Source organism: Bufo gargarizans, chromosome 8 (genome assembly GCF_014858855.1).
Source record: "Bufo gargarizans isolate SCDJY-AF-19 chromosome 8, ASM1485885v1, whole genome shotgun sequence".
NCBI classification, from domain to species: domain Eukaryota; kingdom Metazoa; phylum Chordata; class Amphibia; order Anura; family Bufonidae; genus Bufo; species Bufo gargarizans.
The window spans coordinates 26,840,684-26,857,314 of NC_058087.1; the positions used below are offsets into that span (position 1 = coordinate 26,840,684).

General features: G+C 43.1%; 1 protein-coding gene across 1 annotated transcript in view; it reads left to right on the forward strand.

The window, feature by feature from the left end:
- Positions 1 to 203: 203 nt before the first annotated feature.
- Positions 204 to 16,631, forward strand: part of TMEM163 (transmembrane protein 163) — a 135,762-nt gene continuing 119,334 nt past the window's right edge. Inside the window, exons 1-2 of the mRNA XM_044304951.1 lie at positions 204 to 578; positions 10,893 to 11,012. Of these exons, the coding sequence (XP_044160886.1) occupies positions 383 to 578; positions 10,893 to 11,012 (316 nt within the window). The 5' untranslated portion in view covers positions 204 to 382. The remainder of the gene's footprint in view (positions 579 to 10,892; positions 11,013 to 16,631) is intronic.

Here is a 16,631-nt window from a genome sequence, read left to right on the forward strand (position 1 = left end):
GCATTGAGTAAAACACAGTATAAGGAAACAGTCAGTAAGACAGTGGGATGCATTGCAATATGCAGAGGGCTGGTATTGCTAACATTGTAGCCCCCTGTCAGTGTGTGGGACTTCAGTCACCTGCCTGTGTCTCCCCCCTGCTCTGCTGAGTGATGCTGCAGCCTGAGCTCAGTGCAGGCTATAGGAGGCAGGATTCGCAGACTGCTTGCTGTCCTCCAGGCTGCAGCCCTCTCCCTCTCTCTCTTTCTCTTTCTCTCTCTCTCTGGCTGTCATGAGCTGCTTGCACTGAGCTTGCACTAGTAGTGAGTGACCAGCACCCAGTGCACACAGCGCAGCACCCTCTCCTCACACCTGGGTGCCACATTCCTCATCTCCAGCCATCATGGACCCTTTTGACACAGAGCTCTGCTACCCCCCGGACCCCAGCATTGTGCAGCCCAACTGTAACGGGCAACCAGTCCCAGGACCCCCGGAGCAGGCACCCAGCAAGACCCTGGAGCTCCCAGTCCAAATGGAGAGGGAGCAGCAGATGAAGATGAGTGAGAGCGGCCAGTTCAGTGACCTGGTGGAGAACAGAGGTGGGTGAGCCCTGGGACTGCACAGGGGCAGGGGGAAGTTTGGGGGTCCCGGATAAAGTAACTTCAGTCACATCTGATCCAGGGGGTGTAAGATGGCTTTAACCCTCTATGCAACCATTAGATACAAGGTGGGATGTGCCAACTGTACTTTGTATTGTATCTATAATTTATCAGATGCCATCAATAAACTGGATCAAATAAAGCAACCAGTGATCTCCTCATTGTATCAGACCCCTGATATATAACATTGTATCAGACCCCTGATATATGACATTGTATCAGACCCCTGATATATGACATTGTATCAGACCCCTGATATATGACATTGTATCAGACCCCTGATATATAACATTGTATCAGACCCCTGATATATGACATTGTATCAGACCCCTGATATATGACATTGTATCAGACCCCTGATATATGACATTGTATCAGACCCCTGATATATGACATTGTATCAGACCCCTGATATATAACGTGATATGTACAGTGTATAAGACAGCTGATATATAACATTGTATCAGACAGCTGATATATTATATGAGATCTCTTACATTGTATCAGACCCCTGATATATAAAATGTGATTGATCTCTACATTGTATCAGACCCCTGATATATAAAATGTGACATATGTCTACATGTCTACATTGTATCAGATCTCTGATACATGATCTGGTATACTGTATGTCACCTGCTCTTGATTCCTCCTAGTACTTGATATGTTTCCAACATTTCATCAGATCCTGGCTGTTTGGTCCTTACAGTGTATGTGATCCCTGAAATGTAATATGTGATCCCTGATATTTGATATGCAATCACTATCTTGTATTAGATCCCTGATATATGCCATGTGTGATCCCCATATCAGATTCCTGGTATATGGGGTGTGATCTCAGTATTGTAGCAGATTCTCGGTATATGACTTACAGTATGTGATCTGTAGATTGTAACAGATCCCTGATAGATGACATATGTGATATATTATATATCATATAGCCTGCACCCTATCACTGCATGTTGTGGGGCATTTGGGGCCACAGGATGGAGATGGAGGGGAATCCATAACATGATTTAGACAAGTCCTGTGAGTTTTGGATTACACTTGCAATTATGTGATATCACTTTAAGATGTGTCATACAGTAAATATCTAGGGGGTAATGGATTTTCTGGAGAAGCAGAACAACTTTTTATATGGAGGGTGATGGGTGCAGCTTACAAAAGTCATGTATGGTCACAAGCGGCTTTTACTTTGTCATGGCCCTGGCAACCCTAAAGTGCTTGATGAAGTGTCTCCTCTGTGATATGTCATTAGCACCAGCGTGTGACACCTGGCAATCTTCAGTCATGGCCGGGATGTGTGTCCTGGGTTGTTGTCTCTCTACTGTGCTATGTGCAGTTGTTTGTATGTATTTATATGGCATGTGTGTTTTTGTGTGGGTTGTGTGTAATGCATTTGTTTGTATATTATGTGTGTATGGTATTTGTTTCTGTATGTGTTTATGTGGTTCTGTGTACTGGCTTATTATCACTATGTGTGTATTGTGTGTTTGTGCATCTGAATTTAGTAAAATGCATGTTATAGTTGTGTGTATTTAATAATCTGTATGCAATACACAAATATATATTTCTTCATGTGATGTGTTAGATGTGTGTACTTCATGGGCTGTATGTGTATTCGAGTGTGTTTTTGTATATTTGGAAATTGGAATGTGCATGTATGATGTGTACGAATGATGTGATAGCTGTGTGTATGGTTTGCATGTATGTTTATGTGTGTAGCATGGTATGAGCAGTGTGCGGATACTATGTTTGTGTATGTGATGTCTTGGGTGTGTGTATGGCATGAGTCGCTTGTGTCGGTGTATATGCATGTAGCACTGGAGATGTGACCTGTGATGGAGCTGAGGGCTTGGCGTGTGTGCCATGTGGGCATCGCTTGTGTCAGGAATTATCTTGTTCTTCTTGTATAATCTTTCAAGTTTGGGATTATTTTTTTGTATTGGTATGACGTGTGGTGTGTTCATGTGAGGGGCTCTCAGCTATTCAGATGCTTCAAGGGCAGAATGAATAATTTAAAAGGGAGTCAGACGTGGAAAGGATAAAATCAAAGCAAGGAGGGAGCAAATCACATTACGGACTGTAGGTAGATAATAGATAGATATGAGATATAGATATTAGATATATAGATATATGTGATAGATAGATATAGATATGAGAGATAGATAGATATATGTGATAGATACGAGATAGATAGATAGATAGATATGAGATAGATAGATATGAGATAGAATATAGATATTAGATAGATAGATAGATATGATATATATATATGAAATAGATATACCATGGACTCCTGTGTCCCCACCCTGTATATGTCCCCATCCCTCAACCCTACCCAATTATTTCCCACTTGCTTTGGCAATACTAAAATGTATTTAGTCCTGCCAATAAAGCTGATTTGATTTGATATATATGAGATAGGTAGATATTAGATATATAGATATATGTGATAGATAGAAGATAGATATGAGATAGATAGATATGAGATAGATATTAGATAGATAGATATGAGATACATATGAGATAGGTAGATATTAAATAGATAGATAGATAGATAGATAGATATGAGATAGATAGATAGATAGATAGATATGAGATAGATATTAGATAGATAGATATGAGATAGATATTAGATAGATAGATAGATAAATATGAGATAGATAGATAGATAGATATGAGATAGATAGATAGATAGATATGAGATACATATGAGATAGGTAGGTAGATAGATATGAGATAGATAGATATGAGATAGATAGATATGAGATAGATAGATATGAGATAGATAGATATGAGATAGATAGATAGATAGATATGAGAGATAGACATTAGATAGACAGATAATTAGATAGTAGATAGATAAACCGTGCACTAATTAGACACGGTGAGACGCCGACATTACAGTATGTAGTACATACATCTCATATCTGTAATATACAGTAATGGGGGGGGGGGGCGTTACTGTATAGAGATTATTAAGGCTAAACCTTGACCCTTTCACTGCCAGCTCCAGCATTTCCTAAGATTTTCTTGTTTTCTTTCAGCCGGAGGTTGTAATGAAGGGTTAATGCACCAGCACTCTCACTAAATATAGTTATTGATTGTCGTTGGATGATTCCGGCGCAGGGATTTATCAAATGCTTTACAAGGGATTAAAAAGGGAGAACAAAGGCGACTGACGACCATATGGCAGGACCGCGGCTCAGGGAACAGCTGGAGGGGAGAAGGGATGGGACTGGCACCTGTACAGTCCCTCTGGGGCCCGGCCCGATCTGCATAAGGGGAAGGGGGGATTTTTATTTTTTTTAATCAGCAGAGTTGAGATAGAAATAGGAAAGTGAAGGCGCGGTAATAGAAAGCGACAGACACAGATACAGATGGGATGTGGAGGAGGAAGGAATCGCAGGCTATTTTCGGATTCTGCTTTACGCCTCATGGTGGAATCGGCTGCTTCCCTCTCTACAAGGAATATGTCAGTGCCAGGAAATAATTGTATTTGTTCTATTTTTTTGGGGGAAACTAATTTTAGATCCCTAGAAATACATCGCCAGGTGCCCACTGTTTTGCTGTATACCAATGAGATCTGATTTAGCTTTTGCATGAAATAAATGACACAGGATCAGGGTTGTACTTAAAAATTGCAGGGCCACATAGCAAACCAGGGCCCCACTGATAGCCCCTGTAAAGGCCTGTGCCCACATCCACGTTCATGTCAGTCCTTCCATACATCTGAGTAGGGGGCTCTGATAAATGATCACTTTCTGGCTGCGTGAAGGGGGAGCTCATTGTATGAGGAGTTATATTGCTAGCATGGAGCTCAATGGGAGCCATATAAATCTGCATGGAGCTCAATAGGCCTGTTTCATATCTGCGTTTAAGGGCACTTTCACACTAGCGTTTTTCTTTTCCGGCGCTGAGTTCCGTCCTAGGGTCTCTATACCGGAAAAGAACTGATCAGGCATTACCCCATGCATTTTGAATGGAGAGCAATCCGTTCAGGATGCATCAGGATGTCTTCAGTTCAGTCTTTTTGACTTTTCACGACGACGATAATACCGCAGCATGCTACGGTTTTATCTCCGTCCAAAATTCCAGAACACTTGCCGGCCCTGAGTGTTCCAGCAAAACGGATCCGGCATTGCTGCCTGCGCATGCTTAGACCTAAAAAAAATTGACAAAAATAAATTCCGGATCCGTTTTTCCGTATGACACCGGAGAGACGGATCCGGCATTTCAATGCATTTGTCATACGGATTAGGATCCTGATCCGTCTGACAAATACCATCAGTTTGCATGCGTTTTGATGGATCCGGCAAGCAGTTCCGGCGACGGAATCCTCTGCCGCAAGTGTGATAGTACCCAAAGCAGATCTGGCAGGCTGTCCTGGAACAGCCTTCCGGATCCGTCATTGCCATGTGCTGCTGAAATTCCGTCCGGCCCGGCAGTGACGGATCCGGCAATACGGAACTCAGTGGGGACTGTATAAATCTGTATGGAACTCAATGGGAGCTGTATAAATCTGTATGCAGTGCGGATCTCCTAGTGGCAGATGCAGGTATCTGCTATGTCTCAGCAAGCAGGGAAAACCTTTCAGTGCTGGGCCCTTGCACGTTGGGCCCCATGTTCTCTGGTAGAAAAAGACTTGTGCAGTCTCGGGGGATGTGGTCTGCACCATATTGCAATAAAACCTGCACACATTGGGGGGAAGTTATCATCAGAGGCATTATGATACCAGTTTTTGGCGCGCTTTTTTCCCCTCTTGTCAGTGCAAAATGCTGAAAAGGTATCAAATTGTCACACAATGCGGCAGATTTACTAATAAAAACGCGCCAGTTCCATGGTCCAATTTCCACCAAAAAACTGTCATGCGTGCTTTGCCTCACATTTACTATCTGTTTTACACACTTTTCTAAGCTTTTTGCACTTCGTCCAACATGGGGCATCGCTTTGCTAGAAAGGGGGGTGTGACCTTACTAGAAAAGGGGATGTGTGTGTCCTAAAACGTGGCGCATGCGGCAAAAATGTGCCAACATTTTGGCACATTTTTGGAGTAAAACGACCGTATGCCAATGTATATGTGATAAAACATAGGCTGCACAGTTTTTTTTCAAAAAAATTCTAGTAGAAATCTGGCGTAGGACTTACAACGCTCCAAACTTAGGCTCCATTCACACGTCCGCAGAATGTGTCCGCATCCGTTCTGCAACTTTGCGGAACGGGTGCAGACCCATTCATTCTCTATGGGGACGGAATGGATGCGGACAGCACACAGTGTGCTGTCTGCATCCGCAATTGCGGAGCGCGTCCCCGATCTTCAGGTCCGCAGCTCCGTAAAAGATAGAACATGTACTATTCTTGTCCGCAGCTTGTGGACAAGAATAGGCATTTCTATGGGGGTGCCGGGCTGGTGTGTTGCGGCCCCGCAATTTGCGGGTCCGCAACACATCACGGACGTGTGAATGGAGCCTTAGGGCTCATGCACACGACAGTATTTTGGGTTCAGTATACTGGACGTTTTTTGAGTTTAGTATGCGGAACATATACTGAACCATTCATTTCAATGGTTCAGCAAAAAATACTGAAGTGTCTCCGTGTGCATTCCGTTTCAGTATTTACGTGCCGTGAAAAGATAGAACATGTCCTATTCTTGTCCGCAAATCACGGTGCTTGGCTCCATTCAAGTCAATTGGTCCGCAAAAAAAAAACGGAACACATACGGAAATACATCCGTATGTCTTCCGTATCCGTTCCGTTTTTGCTGAACCATCTATTGAAAATGTTATGCCCAGCCCAATTTTTTCTATGTAATTACTGTATACTGTATATGGCATACAGAAAAACGGAACGGAAAAACGGAAAGGAAACGGAAACAAAAAATGGAACAACGGATCCGTAAAAAACTGACCGCAAAACACTGAAAAAGCAATACTGTCGTGTGCATGAGCCCTTACAAAGGTCCATACGCCAAACTAGTAAATTTGTGTAACATATATAAGACTGCGATTCGTATTCTTAGACGGTGCAAAGTCTGACATTATTAGTATATCTGTCCCAATGTGTGATAACTGTTGACGCATTTTGCAGCAGTAGAAGGAAAAAACACATGAAAGCGATATCAAAAGTGCCTCTGATGATACAAAACAAATGATGATTCAAAACAAAGTTGTCAAAGGCGCAATTAATAAATCTGGCTGAAAACACTACTTCAAACAAACTGTGTAAATGCAAACCTGACGGGCAAGGCGCTGAGGAGCCTAAAAGTAGCACAAAACGAATAAACACAGTGTGAACTGATTTAGGAATAGGTGCAATTTACACATAAAATCAGAAGCAAAACTGCTGATAAATTACCGCATGAATGGGATTTTTGGGGGAATATTTGGCACATGTCGAGGGTATTTTTTATTATGTAATTGACACCCTGGGGCGAGAGCTGTCATGGCATCTTTAGGCTAGGTCTACACATGCGACATGCTGTGACTGCGACAGTGGCAGAAAAATCCTGAAAAATCCATCTCGAATGGATTTTCTGCGACTGTTGCGTCGCAGTCGCAGTATGTTGCATGTTGCAGTGCGACACTATAGACTGCCATTATAAAAATTGTCACGCGACATTGGTGCAACTAAATGTCGCGTGACAAATGTCGTCGTGTAGACCTAGCCTTATTGGTCTAGGGGTCCATTCACAGCACCATATTTTCAGTCTGCATCCTTTTTTTGCAGATCCGCAATTTGGTGACTGCAAAACGGATAGGGTCGTGTGAATGTCCCCTAAAATCAATGCATGTTGTATGAGTTGCCATGAGGAGTGGGCGAAGGGATGCGACAACTGTTCTGAGCTTCCAGAAGTGGTTGCCATTTATCAGGCTACTTCGGAGTAACTTTGCATCGACTCTTTGCAGGGGCTCAGCAGATTAACTAAGCATATGGTCGCCTTTCGCTTCCGGATTTTAATTAGCATTACGTCCATAAATCTTGTGTATTTTTATTTTAAATTTTGCTTTTATTTCACATAAACAGGAATATTGATAACATCTGTTTCCATGGTGACAGCTTTTATGTATTTATATGTGCACGTAGCACGCAACATTATACTCTGCATCTGCGTGAAGGCAAAGAACCCATGTTAACGAAACCCCCCCCTTCCCTCTTGTGTTGGGTCTCATGGCTGCTTAAACTGAATCCATGGTAGCATAAGCCCAACTGCTGACAGCAAGCAGTGTTCCTGAAAATGTCTAGGAGTTAGGCCTCTTTCACACAGGCATCCCGGATTTGATCCAGATGCATCGCGTGTGCATTGCGGGAAACCCACGCAAGTGCGCACGCAATTTCAGTCAGTCTTGACTGCGATTGTGTTGCGTCATTCAGTGTTTATCGCGCGGGTGCAATGCGTTTTGCACGCGCGTGATAAAAAACTGAATGTGGTACTCAGACCCGAACACAATAATACAGAATACAGAATACTTACTAAAATGTCGATTGAGGGGTTAAAAAATAAATAAAAATAACTCACCTCATCCACTTGATCGCGCAGCCGGCATCGTCTTCTTTCTTCTGCTTTCAGGACCTGCAAAGGGACCTTTGATGACGTAATCGCGCTCACCACGTGGTGACGTCAGCGCAGGTCCTGCTGAATGAAGATAGAAGAATATAGAACCTGCCGCGATTTTCACGCAACATGTCATCTGCACAGCCCCATTGAAGTGAATGGGTCCGGATTCAGTGCGGGTGCAGTGCGTTCGCCTCACGCCCATGTGAAAGGGGCCTTAAAATACTATAGATTTGCTAAATATGGCAGAATTCTAGCCTTATTTACACCAAAAACTGGCTTTCGTGCTTTGCACCCCATCCATGATGTGTTCTAGACACTTTTTGCAGCTGCACTCGACCAAAGAGTCAAAGCTGAGCTGGAAAGGGGTGTAATTTTTTGGGGGGACAGGGGTGTGACTGAAGATGTCCCATAGTGCACCAAAATGTTGGCGCAAGGTAAGGCAATAAAATCAGTGGTTTGAAATCAGACCATAGTGTCTAAAGAGCCACTTTGATAAATTTGGTTCATCTTCGGGGTGCCATTCACGCGGCAGATTTTGCCCCTTGAATTTTGGACCGTATACCGCTACAAAATTCTGGCGGGGGCCACGTGTTGTCTGTTGGGAGGCAGCACTGCAGTTTGCTTGAAGCAGTTCCATTCAATAAAGCTAAGCTGTGAGCGGGTCAGTGGCATCTGAAGTAAGCAACTGCGGTTTGCGCAGTATACACCGCGGTTTTTCACGGCGTCATAATCCCTCTGAACTGCAGAATTTATTAAGAATGGTGTTTCACCGTTTGTAAGACTGCTTTCACATCTGCGTGTTTGCTGGATCCGTTATGGGTTCAGCAAAAACGCATTGTCAATAATACAATCGTCTGCATCCGTTCTGAACAGATAAGGTTGTGTTATCTCCCAAATGAACAAGACGGATCCGCCGCTAAATCCATTCTAAGTCAATGGGTGCCAGATCCGTTTTTTGTGCCCCAAAAAATGGATTCGCCACCATTGATTTACATTGTGTTTCATGACGTCTTGATCAGCATCCCATGACGCGCACAAAGACGCTGCGCTTTTGTGTGCATCATGGAAACGCAACGAAACGGAACGGAATACATTCTGGTGCACTCCGTTCCGTTCAGTTTTGTCCCCATTGACAATGGATAGAGACAAAACTGAAGCGTTTTCCTATGACGGATCTCAATAGCGGAAAGAGAAAACGCTGCTGTGAAAGTAGCCTAAGGCTTTCATACTTTCATACTAGCGTTTTTTGTGAATCCGTCTGTCACGATCAGTGTGTGTGTGTGGGGGGGGGGGGGCTCCACACTAAACACCGGAGGGAAGGGGAACAGTAACTGAGCCTGGAAACTAGGGAAGAAACAGGGCACCTCCTAGACCAGCGATAGGCAAACTGCGGCTCCAGCTGTTGCAAAACTACAACTCCCACCATGCCCTGCTGTAGGCTGAAAGCTGTAGACAGTCTTTGCATGCTGGGAGTTGTAGTTCTGCAACAGCTGGAGAGCCGCAGTTTGCCTATCACTGTCCTAGACAACCCTAATTCGGGCCCTGACTACCTATCAATATGACTAGACCTTGAAGGTAGGAATATTCATAAGCAGGATACCTAGGCCCTGATTTCCCTATAAGGCCCTGGAATAATTATAGGACCAGAGACAACCCATTCCTCCCCAGATGGACAAATGGAAGTCTCTGTCTCAGGCCCAGATACAACAACAGGGAATATAACATATACAAACAAACGCGACACTTAACTTCTGTAGAGATGGAAGAGCAGGAACACCAGAGAGGATCTCACACCAGCTCAGCCAAACCCAAATGAAGCTATCAACCGCATAGTCAGAAGGGTGGGGTGAGACTATAAAGGGTAGAAGTGATGACCACTGAGCAACAGCTGAGAAAAGGGAAGTGGTCATTAACCCTATCGACACTGAATCAAGAGAAATCAAGGAGGCTGTTAGATTCCTCCACGCTTAGCCAATCTCTATTTCCTGACAACCTGAGGGACCGTGACACCGTCATGGATCTGCAAAAACGCTTCCGTTAAAATAATACCACCACATGCATCCTTCATGAACTGATCCATTTTGGACCGCTTGTGAGAGCCCTGAACGGATCTCACAAACGGAAAGCCAAAACGCGAGTGTGAAAGTAGCCTAAATCTGCTACAGTGTATATGAGAAGTTACAGATGATATGATATGGATGATCCTAATTTGCATATTTTTCCCAGGGAGCATTGCATGCAAGATTCCATATACCAGCAAAGTCTCCACAAGAAGAGCCAGGTGGCACTGGTGAGACATATTTCTTCCATCGGAAGGAAAGCTAATTTACATACTTGCCTGTGAGACTATGAACACCAGTAGGGTCTCCACAAGCAGAACCAGTATCCCCTGAGAGCAACACAGAATTATTGTCCTACTTGCCTTTGCCCAACCCTTTAATCCAAAACGTTTGATAATCTGGCACTAATTGGTTCTTGTAGATTAATATAAACATTATTGGAATCTGACAGCAAGTATCCCATTCCCCTGCAGTGCCCCCGCAGGAGAAATGAAGCATTGCACTGCTCCAATGTGATGCACCACTGTGCAGTGTCCTCCACACTGATTTTTTAGACTTATTAACATTCCACACATTATTACGTCTTGACTGTTGATATCCGTGCAATAACTTTTATAACTTTTCTTTCCTATTCAGGTTTATTAGAAAGCAGCACAAAACTTAAGCCGCACGAAGCCCAAAACTACAGGAAAAAGGCCTTATGGATATCATGGACGTCAATCGTTGTCACGTTGGTGTTGGCGGTTGCAGCCTTTAGTGAGTATGCAAGAGATTTTATTAAATTTGATCATGTTTTATAAAATCCTGGGGGTGTCCATTTTTTTTTTTAGATCAACATCACTTATTATTTCTCTATAGAAAATAAAATAGGATCGGTCTGCTCCCCTGACATGTCTGGTTGAATAAATACTTGCATTCCCCACAAAATTCTGGAGCATCTTTTCTTACAACTTGAAATTTGTGCCGTGTCTTTGAAATGTATGACTAAATTGACAACTGGTGTTATCATTCCTCTTATCCAAGGGGTGTGTCTCTGCAACTGTTAGCGCTGATTGGATAGTGTCAGCCTGTGTAGGGACACCCCCCCAACAGTTGGCAACTTATTCATACATTTCCAGGAGAAATAACAGAGGAACGTATGGAATGAGGAAAAAATGCTCCAGAATTGTTATGTTATGGGGAAGACAATTATTAACTAAGACAGACATGTCAGGAGTGGTGATAGGTCCTCTTTAAGTCCCTTCAACTGCCTAAACCTTGACCTCATTTCTTCAGCCACACCCACCTGCAAATAAAGCCCCTCCCATTTTCAGTTCCACCTCTTTTTCTATCTGGTAGTCGGCTTGAAATTGGTTTTAGTCGTGGTTAAACATCAACTTTGTGACAAGTCTCCTCCTTTATAAAAATCGGGATAGTCCCAAGAAAGTCAGGACTGTTGGCCCGTATGACCACAACTAGGATCGGATGACCACAACTAGGGAGGATCCTCTAGTGGGACCTCAATACCCGGCCCTCAAAGGTTCAGCAGAAGATCTTATTTTATGATGTGTCCTGAATGTACAATGATAACCACATGGATCATGATGCAAATAAAAACGGATGTGTTCATGGTCTAGCGTTGGTTATATTGGCTGCCCATGGTACCACGAGTGGTCACGCAGGATCTGTAACGGGCTGTCATGAGGCACCAGCATGAGATGTTTCCCCCATGCCTCACATGATTATGCCCTGCACTCATCTCATTTAGATTAGGAATCCATTTGCACGGTGACGAGTAGCGGAACGGCTTCTCTCCTCTGAAATCACTAATGTTCTGAGAAGTTGGTAAAATTTAAATAGCAGCGTAGTGATTTTTAATTCTCAGAAAACAATTTTCAATAATTCTCGGTTTAATATAAATTTAAAATTGGAATTTAGCTGCATGAATAGCCTACAGCACACGACCTCTTAAAGGGAAGGCACAACAAGGTACTGCGCAGATGTCCTAATAATGGCGCTCCTTGCTGTTAGGATTCAGGAGAAGTGTTTGCCCCATATGTCTACTTGGCTGTTGAGCATGGTGAACATCAGGGGGCGCAGCTATATGGAGTGCAGAGGTAGCAGTCGCTACCGGCCCCAGGAGCCTGAGGGGGCCCAAAGACCCTTGTGCCGCATAAGAAGAAACCGGTATTATAGAAAGTTCATGCAGGTCAAGTTACACCTCTGGCTGGAGGGAAGGGGTTAGATCAAGAATTTGGCATGGTAGAGGGGGGTGTCGTTTCAATTTTTGCCTCAGGCAGCATGAGGGCTATGGGCTTCCCTGCCCCTGGCCACAAGACACTGAGGGAAGGGGGCCCAAGCTGAACTCTTGCAACGGGGCCCATGAACCTTTAGCTACGACCCTGGTGACTCACTTCCTCACTGTCTTCTATGATATGAGACCTTGTGTTTCTTCGTTGATCTTCTCAGTTGGCTGTTTGGGAGCCATGTAGTGAAGGGGGATTGTGTTTTCTTGGTGTTTCTAATGCGGCGTTGTAAAGAGGTCTGATTTTTTTATTTTCTTAAAGTCAGGTTCTGATGAATGTTAAAGGGGTTGTCTCACTTCAGTAAGTGGAATTTATCATGTAGAAAAAGTTAATATAAGCCACTTACTAATATACTGTTATTATCCATTTTGCTTCCTTTGCTGGCTGGATTCATTTTTCCATCACATTATACACTGCTCGTTTCCATGGTTACAGACCATCCTGCAATCCATCAGTGGTGGTCATGCTTGCACAATACGGGTAAAAGCACCAGCCTATGTGCGCTCCCTTGGTCCCGGCCACCAGAAAGGCTGATGCTTTTTCTTATAGTGTGCACGCACGACCACCACTGATGGAAAAATGAATCCAGCCAGCAAAGGAAGCAAAATGGATAATAACAGTATATTAGTAAGTGGCTTATATTAACTTTTTCTACATGATAAATTCCACTTACTGAAGTGAGAGGACCCCTTTAAGGTCCCACCAAGGGGTCCCAAGGGACCCTTGAGATGAAGATGGTAAATGATGATTGAGGACGGATGGGTGGTGTATCTTGGCAGTTGTGCAGGAATCACTACAGTTAGCCATTTCCTCTCAGTCTTAGGGAATAGAGTTTGCCACCAAACCAACAGGACTCGCTGCCCCTAATAAAACAGGGCCTCTAAGGTGTAACCGAAGACAATCTCATTTGGAGTGGACCTTGGAACCAATAACCAGACTTTGCCAGATATCCTATAAAATCTTATTGATGACAAGTCCTCCATGTGCAGTGGTCAAAAAAAGATACTTAGGAGTGGTGGGGGGCATGTCCTGTATGCATAGAGGGTGGGCCCTCGGAATAGGTTCCTATGGTGGGTCTAAGGAACTTCAGTCCCACCCTGCATACAAGTTATAGGGTGCCATTACGCCCAAAAAGTGGTCTCCTTCACTGCCAGTTAGAAATCTAAAAAAAAAGTCTTAATGCATAATCTCCTCCCCTCTGGAATTAAGGAGTTTAGGGTGAGGCATAAATTATAGCGCTGCTCCTATTTTCTGGAGTCACGGGATGAGGCTATTTCTGGCTTCCTAACAGGTTCCCTTTAATATTCCATGAATAGTTACCATTTCTGGTTAAGAGGAAATCACAGCTTAATAACCCTCTACGTGTCTCCAGGCGAGATAATTCACCCCTGCCCCATCCACCATACACGACCTAAGGGGATTGTGTCAGCTCCCAAGAGGGTTTATTGGATCTTACCTGCGGCCTTTCTGCACAGTTTAACATAATTTAAAGGAAGCAATTTATACTCGAGAGAATGGTAAAGGCGCCGCGCAGGAATACATTACCATATAGCACTGAATGCGGACGGAGAGACGGATTTACTCTGCGTACTGAGGTGTGAATAGACTTCTTCTTCTCTGGGTGTTAAAGTCAGAGGGGCAGAAATGTTATCTCACGGCGGCTGAACATTCAATCTATTAAAATATGCAAATACGGGATTTACGCAACTATTCTGAATAATACAAAAGAGCAAGTTTAAGAAAACGAACATAAATTGTAAGTGGAATTAATAAAATATTTTAAAGGGTGTGACGAACTCCCCTCTTTTGAGGTTGCCACGAGTGCTTGGAGAGGACTACTTGCCAGCCTCTTACCGTGTGATTACGGTCCCATGTTGTATGCACCGGTTTTATGCAATAGTGGCATAGTTATATAAGTTCATGTATTTTGCTGTCTTTTGCTACCATGTGGCTAATGGAGTCTGGTCTCTGTCCTTGGGGGATAAGTGGATCACTTCTCAATTGTCTACAGGACAAAAGACTGTGTAGAACCGGTTTTGGACAGAAAAGCCATGAGTACAGCCAGGCCCAAGAGACCTGTACTAACTTTTGAATTCCTGGTCTAATTCGTGCCATTTTGGGATGTGTTAAATGTCTATGTGTATTGTAAAGGGTGGGACATTGTATATTTGAGTAAGTGATGTCTGTCCTATTGTCTCCCCGTGTGTATTGGTGATTTCCCTTTGTCCTGAGAGATGATGGAATTACACCTCAGTTGTCTCCAGGACAGAGGACATTGTGTATTGTCCTGCCTGGGATAATTATGTTAACCATTATACCATAATTATATCACAGGCAGACAGGAGGATGTTATGTGGGTTGTAACCTTTGTGTTATTGGTTAATGTATGTTTGTTGTAGGTGTCTCCCTTGCATGGGAGCAGGGGATAAAAGAAATTGTATTTTTGAATGTAGTGGCCTTCCAGTAAAGTATTTCTAGCATTCAGCTTTGGCTCATGTATAGACTTATTTGGCGATACCAGCGATACTAGTGATAATAGTGATTTATTGCTCTGTGGATTATTTGGCGGTGCTATTTCAAGGGAAGAAGGGAATACTAGACGGTGACACGGATGATACCTGTCACAAAGGGCATCTGTCAGCAGTTCTGTACCTCTGACACTGGCTGACCTGTTACATGTGCATTCAGCAGCTGAAGGCATCTGTGTTGGTCCCATGTTCATATGTTTTAGTTTATGCAAATGAGACTCTAGGAGCAACGAGGGCGTTACTGTTACACCTAGAGGCTCTGCTCTCTCTGCAACTGCTGCACCCTCTGCACTTTGATTGACAGGGCAAAGCAGTGTAAACGTGATCATGCCTGGACCTATCAATCAAAATCCAGAGGGTGCCTCATGGTAGCATTATTATAGTAGTTATGCTCTTGTGTATGAGGGGCAGTGTTATAGCTCTTTTTTCTTGAACATAGGAACAGTATTATAGTAGTTATATTCTTGTACACAGGAGGCAGTATTATAGTAGTTATATTCTTGTATATAGGAGCAGTATTATAGTAGTTATATTCTTGTATATAGGAGGTAGGATTATAGTAGTTATATTCTTGTACATAGGAGCAGTATTATAGTAGTTATATTCTTGTACATAGGAGCAGTATTATAGTAGTTATATTCTTGTACATAGGAGCAGTATTATAGTAGTTATATTCTTGTACATAGGAGGCAGTATTATAGTAGATATATTCTTGTACACAGGAGCAGTATTATAGTAGTTATATTCTTGTACATAGGAGCAGTATTATAGTAGTTATATTCTTGTACATAGGGGCAGTATTATAGTAGTTATATTCTTGTACATAGGAGCAGTATTATAGTAGTTATATTCTTAATCAAATTTCTTTTTATTGAAGAAAACGCAAATAGTCATGTGACAATTCAATCACTTAAATACCAGGCGCAGCTGGACAAATGCTTATTCACTAAGCGCATGAATTCAAGTGCAGTGGCGACATGACTCAATAACACATTAACACGTGCATAAAAGTAATTAATACGGAAAAGTAAAGACAAGACATGGGAAGAGGGGAGGGGGAAAAGGAGGTAAGGTGGGGGGGTAATAGATGTCTATCATATGCTTCGTGTGAATCTAGAAGTTACGATAAAGCTTCCAAGGGGACCATGTTTTGATAAACTTTGCTCTAGAGTGAGTCTCCCAGTGAGCAAGCTCCTCAAACCGGTAAAGCTGATCCACCTTCTCGGTCCACATCAAGAGGGATGGAGGAGAATCATTTCTCCATAACAATGGAATCAATAGGCGAGCTGCTGTTATAAGCATAGTCGGTAGATTTAACCTTGAGGGGGTCAGCGTGTCATTAGGACACCATAACATTAGGAGCTTTGCGTCTAATCTAACCTGGTTTTTACAGATCTTATTTATAATAGTTTCGATCTCTATCCAGAAAGGCCGGATCTTTTCACAATTCCACCATATATGAGAAAGAGAACCAACATCTCCTCCGCACCTCCAGCAACGGTCGGGGATATCAGAATTGATCTTATGTAGATATTCTGGTGTTTTATACCATCTTGTGAGCA